A 7,472-nucleotide genomic window follows, 5' to 3' on the forward strand; every position below is an offset into this window, starting at 1 on the left:
TACCACAGCGAGACATCACGCCCGAAAAGGCTGCCGAAAATTTAATATCTCTTCCAGATGTGCATTATAGTGTTAGCACAAAATAAACTGTATAATCCTACTAAGTTAAAGTTTCCTAATTTTATACTAGTTTAGTCAATTTAAAGAAACATTTTATTGAGTTTTGAGTAACTATTTGAATGGATTTATTTTCCTAATTTTAGTAATTTATACTCTTTAAATTTGTTTAAAAATGTTTTGTTTAGTTCTTTCTAATTGTCATCATATTTTGTTTAATTTTTATTTTTAAATATTTATCTCAATACACCGCCATACAAAGTACTTTTGATTTATATTGTTATAATGCATGGTGATTCATAGCCTATTGATAAGTATGATACTTAAAGGGGCATACCAACGAAAAATCATACATTGTGTATTGGTTTTACTTAAGATGTTACTTAAGAAAGCCTGTAATTGAGCTGATATAAAGCAGCTTAAAAGCTGGCTTAAACACACAACAAAGTAAGAAAGAATCTTCTAAAATATAATAAGCGTATTGAACAGTTAGGAACCACTTAACTTTATCACCCATTCTTCAATGTTATAATCGGTTCTTTTATTTATATTTGTTTTTTTATGATTTTCTTAATTACATTTGGTAGCTAATTCAAAATATTTTTAATTTTTAATATTTACTTAATATTTCTGCGATATTTCATTTCGTTTTTAATTTTTATGCAAATTGTTGAAACTGAACTTGTTCTCTAACTTAATTCTGTTTTAATCCACAGACATTAGGGCAAGATATAATTTGTTTTTATTCTTGGAGTAATAACTATAGTAGGTCGTACATTTGATATATTCAGGTAAAAATACTTTTAATGTTTTGTTTGGACTTAAGGTGGCTTGACATAGATTCCGTTTTTATTTCTTTTTATTTTTAGTTTACATGTGCATAATACAGTGGGGTGGGGGAAGTTGGGACACCTTTCATTCTATTTTCCCGTCCCATTCAGTTGAAATCAATGAGCATTCAAAGAATTATAAAACCGTATCCTTAAGACTTCCATAGACCGTTGTTAATTGTTTAAAATATGATCAGGGTTTCTGGATATTATGCGATAAATGTGTCCCGTCTTCCCCACTCTACCATTAGTGTGTACTACCAAATACAAGTATTAATGACAATTTAAAACAATTAAATTAAACAATGAAAGACAAATATTAATTTAAAATCTTTTGTTCCAGATGTTTGCTGAAGGTTGGTGATCATGTTCATCTGATTTTTTGAACAATGTTCGGCAATAAACGTGAGTTTAAATTTAAACAAGAAAATATTCACACAAATTTATTATGAATTACACAGATGTTTTGTGGTTATATTTAGATCATGGTCCACAAGGGACTCATTAAATACAATGTAAATGAGTCATTAATTCACAAAAATGCCATACAACAGATTAAGAACAGCATGAATGCTTTCTCTTTTATTTAATTTTACATCTATGTTTTAAAACATATGTTTATAGAATTCTATCATGCATGGCCTATTTTATAGACCATGCCTGTGTAAAACAATTTTAAAAATGTTTTTTTAATCAAAAGTTATAGTAAGTTTAAAGTCTTGTTTATCATCTGTGACGCACTGTTCTGATTATGACGTCATAGAAACTGCTGTTGGTATTGAATTCTCTTGACAATAACTGCAAATGTGCAGCTGCGTGTCTATCCCAAGTGTTTCTTATACAGTGTGGGACAAAGACGCCATACATTATTTAAAACAGACTACTTACTATTTATAATTGGCTGAGGAAGGTATTTTCGTTTAAATATTGTGTATAATACAAATAGGTGACAAAATTTTTAGAGTGTAGGGAGGGCAGGGATAGTTAGACGTGCGTTTGTTTATAGCAAGTTTGGTGGCAGTGTAGAAAATTTAAGGGTAAACCTGCCCACCCTGCCACCCCAGGTTTGGCGCCTATAGTGTGTTATATAACTTTATAACACAGTATTTGTGTCAGGTGGAGGTGAAGGTGATTGTAACAAAAGGGAAACTCGGGGGAAACGAGAAAAATGTTCGTCCTCCAAAAGTTCCAACTCAGCTGCTTCTTCAAGCTCCTCTGATTCAAGTTCTGATACAAGTAATATAATATATTACTAAGAGGCTATTCTCTGTATGGGTGAGGACGAGGTCTTTATAAAGACCTGGGATATATGCAAAATTTGGCCTATTAGGTTATTGTTTTATCATGATGTGTTGCAGTGTTGGTATTTTATGCTTTATCATAGAAAAGCCAAAATACATTGTATGATAATATATTACCAATTTTATATTTTATCATGGTATTAATAGCACACAGATTCTGTTTGTATAACAGACTGACGATGCTATTTACATGAAATATATATATATATATATATATATATATATCTAAATTAGACATTAGATAGTCTAATCTCTTATATTATTTGGACTTAATTTTGTATGTTTCGAATTTTGTTGTATTTGATCTTGATTGACACAAAATCTGACATTAATATTTCCTTCCAGAAAACATGACCCGAAGTAGACGACTGTCAGATAAACCTGCAGACTCGGTCGGGGACACCGACATCAACTCTGTGTTTTCAATCGGACGTATAACGCGTGGGCAAATGAATCGCTTGAAACAAATATCTTCAGAGAGTTTAAACTTCGAACTGAGCGGCTCTGTTCGGTTAAAAAACTCAAAGAAATCTGTTGTTGCTGGAAGTTCTTCAGATCAAACCAGGAAATTTGTGGTAAGTTATTTACCCCATAATACAGTACTTATGGATGGTGAAGCCATATGTGCCAGTGTTTTAATAATGCAGCTATGCAGGGAGATAAAGGGATAGTTAGACGCGCATGTCTATGAAACAAACTTTGTTTGTATAGATACCATCGTATTATAATTGGTGAAAGCAAGTCGTTATTATTTATGCTAAGTTAGAAGTTATCGTCATGTGTTAGTTGTATGTAGGTGTTGTTTTCTGTTTAGGTGTTTACTGTTTAGGTACAGCATCAGGTTGACTGTTATGCTGCAGAAGCAAAATTTCTTAAATATATTTTTTACCCAATACATGCTGAAATCAAATTTGAAACAACAGATTTTAGGGTAATGGGCCAATTCAATCCTAGGACCCATGGCGTGCTATCCTGCAGAGCCTCACCCACGTAATATAGAACACGTGCTAAAACTTTTAAGTAATATTCCATTAGTAAAAGTTAGCCAGCCTATTTCACTACCCTCGAAACCCTGACGTATATTGTGCAATGTCAATATTTGATATCAGACACCTGGTATCAGGTAATACCTTGTGTTATTATGCTACCATGTCAGTACAAGCCTCACTCTGTTATCTTTCAAATGTTTAAACTGAAGTTACCAGCAAACTACCTCAGAACAACAGAACAATTTTGTTTTTATAACTATAGTTGTAAAATTTAACTGCAGAACATTTGTTGGAGTTATTGTTGTCTTGTCAGTTATGTTTCATTTATTCCCATTGCTTATTTAATGTTTAGTTTACAGGTATCTACCACAAAGTGCATAAGAAATTAAATAGACAAAATATGACTATTTTTCAGCAGTAATTTATGAAAAGGTTTTGGTATGTGTTGCGAAAAAAGTTTTATAGCAGGGTGGGATAAAATGATCCATGCTTCCATTTTCTTTTCTCATACCATTTGTTAGAAAACAAAAAATTTAAAGAATTGTATAACTGTATCCTTACAACACTAAAAGAGTATTGTTAAAAATAGGATAAGAAATTATTAGATTCATGTGCTAACGGTATCCCGGCTTTCCCCACATTACTATTGCATACAAAGCTTAATATAGAAATATTGAGAACCACTGTTATAGGTAGCATATAATCATATAATAGCAAGTGTCAAAGCTTATTGCAGCTGTTCATCTTTAAACATAAGTAGTGCAACTTATTTATCCTCGCATGGCGGGGCAGCAAAGACAGTCGTTATAAGTTATAACACGAGTGTTCTGTTTCATACACCTGGTGTAAGCTTGCAAGTTGTCACGTATGTTGATATTGCTGTGAGATCTTTAGAGAGTAATAGAACACAACTACTGGCATACATATGCTTTATATGTTACTTTCCTAGTTTATGTTAAAGTATCTTCAGTTTGTAGGAAGTTAGAAATTATACGAAAGCTGTTATCGGCCAGCTGTATACCCAACGGCAAGTACCGTGTGGAATTATATGCACTTACTAATCTGCGCGGTCCGTTATTATACGTTTGTTCATTACGTGACAGCTTTGTTGTTAGGGTTGGCACTTGACTACTGTTGTTATTGGACATTTATCGCAATAATAATATTACCTGTTACTTCTCTCGTTGATTACGGTAGCGAAGATTGAAGTATAGTTAAACAAAAAGACAGGATATAGTCGTAAAAAACACGCCTACGGTTAAAAACATATTCTACAGTGTATTATGCATAAAAACATTTGGTTTCATGTATCTAATTGAATATAATACACGTGTGTTTCGGCATCAGCATTAAGCATTAAAATAGATCGTATTGTTTGTAAGTGAGACCAGGCAACATACCGAATTAAACGTTAGGTTGTTTCAACGTTGATGTATGCTGTCTGCTGATGCGTGGCCGGTGCTACTTCGCGTGCACGCACACACACTCCCGCTTGTGTGTTTCCATCTCGCGCACGCTCAGCGCAATATTGAACATGTATTCGTGCGATTTGGTGCAAACCCCACATCGTGTGTGGAGAGTTAACTCAATTTAATTGCAGCGAAATTAGATTAAAATATGCAGACTCGCGCTTTGCGTCTGATAAACTGTAGAATAGGAATAACGGCGCAAAATAGTAATCGAAATATGGGCCGTTGCGAAGTAATAAGTACATTGCTGAGCGTCAATACTACTATAGTTGGTTGAGCCGCCAGCGAGCAAGGACAGAATAGGAGCAGACTTTACAACTTCGGCCTACAACTACTCGCGCATGTAACAAGTGTGCAGTCTGTCTGCTAAGACATGTCTCATGTATTATAAATATTTTATAGATAAGGGTGTTTAGGCTTAGTAGCTGTGGTTCATATATGGGACTGCCATGAGGGAAAGTAAAAAACTACGTGTTATAAATGGAGTGACACATAGGCTTCGGTATTCACAGGTAAAAATATACCTTACATATTACATATATATATATGTACGTATATATATATATATATATATATATATATATATATATATATACTGCATGTTATTATTAGGTTGTGATTTAACACTGGGTTTTATTCAGATGAAAAGAAAGCATGAACTGGATTCAGAGAAATCACCTGAAAAGAAAGCGTGCAAGTCAATACATGGGTATGTAGCTACTTATGTTGATATGTTAGCTACTTGGTGCTTTACTAGTTATGTTATTATGGTTCACTTGGCAGGCAAGTATAACTTATAAAATATAGTATTTGCAAAAAGTATATTACCTTGTATATATATATGTTTCTTGATTATTTGAATAAAATCATATATTTTTATAGTATATAATATATAAATATATTTTGTAGCCTATATAATGTATCTTTTTTATGATAAAAATTTTCTAATTTTAAAGTTTATTATGTTAAGTAGTTGTATAGTATGAGTGTGGTAATTAATTAATACCTTGCTATTTATTAACTCATAAACTTTGGTGGTCAATATTTACTATTAAGTTATACATGGACATCCATGTTGTATCTGTCTTGTAAAGCAGCAAACATTACCCTATATAGATAGTTGCCGCCAGGAACAATATATATATATATGTTATAGAGGCCAAGTTATGCAGTGTTGGGGTGGCATGGCTTTTGACATCATATATGACATCATAATGATTGTTCTGTCACGTGATTTTTAGTCACTATAGCCGGCCACCCCATGAATAAAGCAAAACTTGGCGGTTTTGATATATAGGTTAATACCCATCTTATGGCCAGTTGTTTAAGTTTGTATCTGATGAATAGACTTCTCATTATTATCTCTACTTAGGTATGAGTTATAATTATTAGTATAAAGCCTTTTTAGCAGGATAAAGTGTTACCGAAATTTAATGTAACAGAAAAAAATCCTGTCCAATGATTTGTCAAATATAAGAGTAGAGTGGGGTAAGATGGGACACCTTTAGCACATAACATCCAAATATTCTGATCATGTTTTAAAAATTAACAACGGTCCATGGGAGTGGTGAGGATATGGTTTTATAATTCTTTGAATGTTTTTTGGTTATAACCAAATGAGAAAATATAATAAATAGGTGTTTCATCTTCCCCACCCAACTATATCCGATATTATACATTTCACTGGATTTGTTTTTGTCCGTACCATTGTATTTTATATTCCCATTATTTCGCCTATATAGTTTCCGTCCTATTTGTTTCAAAAGTTTTCCTTGAATTAAACTTGTCATACTTACCACAGTAATATTAATATAGTGTCTGGCATATTATTAACCTTTCTCTTTTGTCCATTTTTTCTCCAATTTGAACTTGGCATTCGCCCTGTTTGTTTTTTGTCTTTGTTAAAGAAATTTTCTTGTTGATTAAACTTTTCATACTTCTACAGCAGAAGTATCGTTGCAACACGAACCGCCATCCTTCCACTTGCGTCACCCGTTCCACACAAAGCTGTTACAAGAACAACTTCAACACGGAGAACCAGACTTGTATCAGATGGGAGTAACAGGTAGGTTGTTTGTTCTATATATAAGAATTGAACCCAATATTCTAATATTTAAGCCAGAGTTGGTCCATTACCCCAACATTTTATATGCAACATTCTATTCTATATGGGTGAGGTCCTACAGTGAGGCAAGCCATGGAACCTGGGATTTAGGCCAGAGTTGGCCATTACCCCAACATTTTATATGCACATTCTATTCTATATGGAAGAGTTCCTACAGTGAGGCATGCCATGGGACCTGGGATTTAAGCCAGAGTTGGCCATTACCCCAACATTGTATATGCACATTCTATTCTATATGGGTGAGTTCCTACAGTGAGGCATGTCATGGGACCTGGGATTTAGGCCAGAGTTGGCCATTACCCCAACATTGTATATGCACATTCTATTCTATATGGGTGAGGTCCTACAGTGAGGCATGTCATGGGACCTGGGATTTAGGCCAGAGTTGGCCATTACCCCAACATTGTATATGCACATTCTATTCTATATGGGTGAGGTTCTACAGTGAGGCATGTCATGGGACCTGGGATTTAGGCCAGAGTTGGCCATTACCCCAACATTGTATATGCAACATTCTATTCTATATGGGTGAGGTCCTACAGTGAGGCATTTCATGGGACCTGGGATTTAGGCCAGAGTTGGCCATTACCCCAACATTGTATATGCACATTCTATTCTATATGGGTGAGGTCCTACAGTGAGGCATGTCATGGGACCTGGGATTTAGGCCAGAGTTGGCCATTACCCCAACATTTTATATG

The 7,472-nt window shown here is 34.0% G+C and overlaps 2 protein-coding genes across 3 annotated transcripts in view; both read left to right on the forward strand.

The window, feature by feature from the left end:
- Positions 1–612, forward strand: part of LOC100185725 (galactose-1-phosphate uridylyltransferase) — a gene marked incomplete in the record, with an annotated part of 1,728 nt that extends 1,116 nt beyond the window's left edge. Inside the window, 1 exon segment of the mRNA XM_009862401.3 lies at positions 1–612. Coding sequence (XP_009860703.1) covers positions 1–86 — 86 coding nt within the window.
- Positions 613–754: 142 nt separating this feature from the next.
- Positions 755–7,472, forward strand: part of LOC100183472 (F-box/WD repeat-containing protein 7) — a 15,614-nt gene continuing 8,896 nt past the window's right edge. The window contains exons 1-6 of one of the 2 annotated variants that reach the window (XM_009862402.3): positions 755–848; positions 1,231–1,292; positions 2,004–2,123; positions 2,534–2,763; positions 5,288–5,355; positions 6,592–6,711. In XM_009862402.3, coding sequence (XP_009860704.1) covers positions 1,277–1,292; positions 2,004–2,123; positions 2,534–2,763; positions 5,288–5,355; positions 6,592–6,711 — 554 coding nt within the window. In that variant the 5' untranslated portion in view covers positions 755–848; positions 1,231–1,276. Of the gene's footprint in view, positions 849–1,230; positions 1,293–2,003; positions 2,124–2,533; positions 2,764–5,059; positions 5,159–5,287; positions 5,356–6,591; positions 6,712–7,472 lie in introns of those variants that run through there. The other variant, XM_026837719.1, reaches the window with a different exon arrangement.

Source organism: Ciona intestinalis, chromosome 14 (genome assembly GCF_000224145.3).
Source record: "Ciona intestinalis chromosome 14, KH, whole genome shotgun sequence".
Taxonomy (NCBI): domain Eukaryota; kingdom Metazoa; phylum Chordata; class Ascidiacea; order Phlebobranchia; family Cionidae; genus Ciona; species Ciona intestinalis.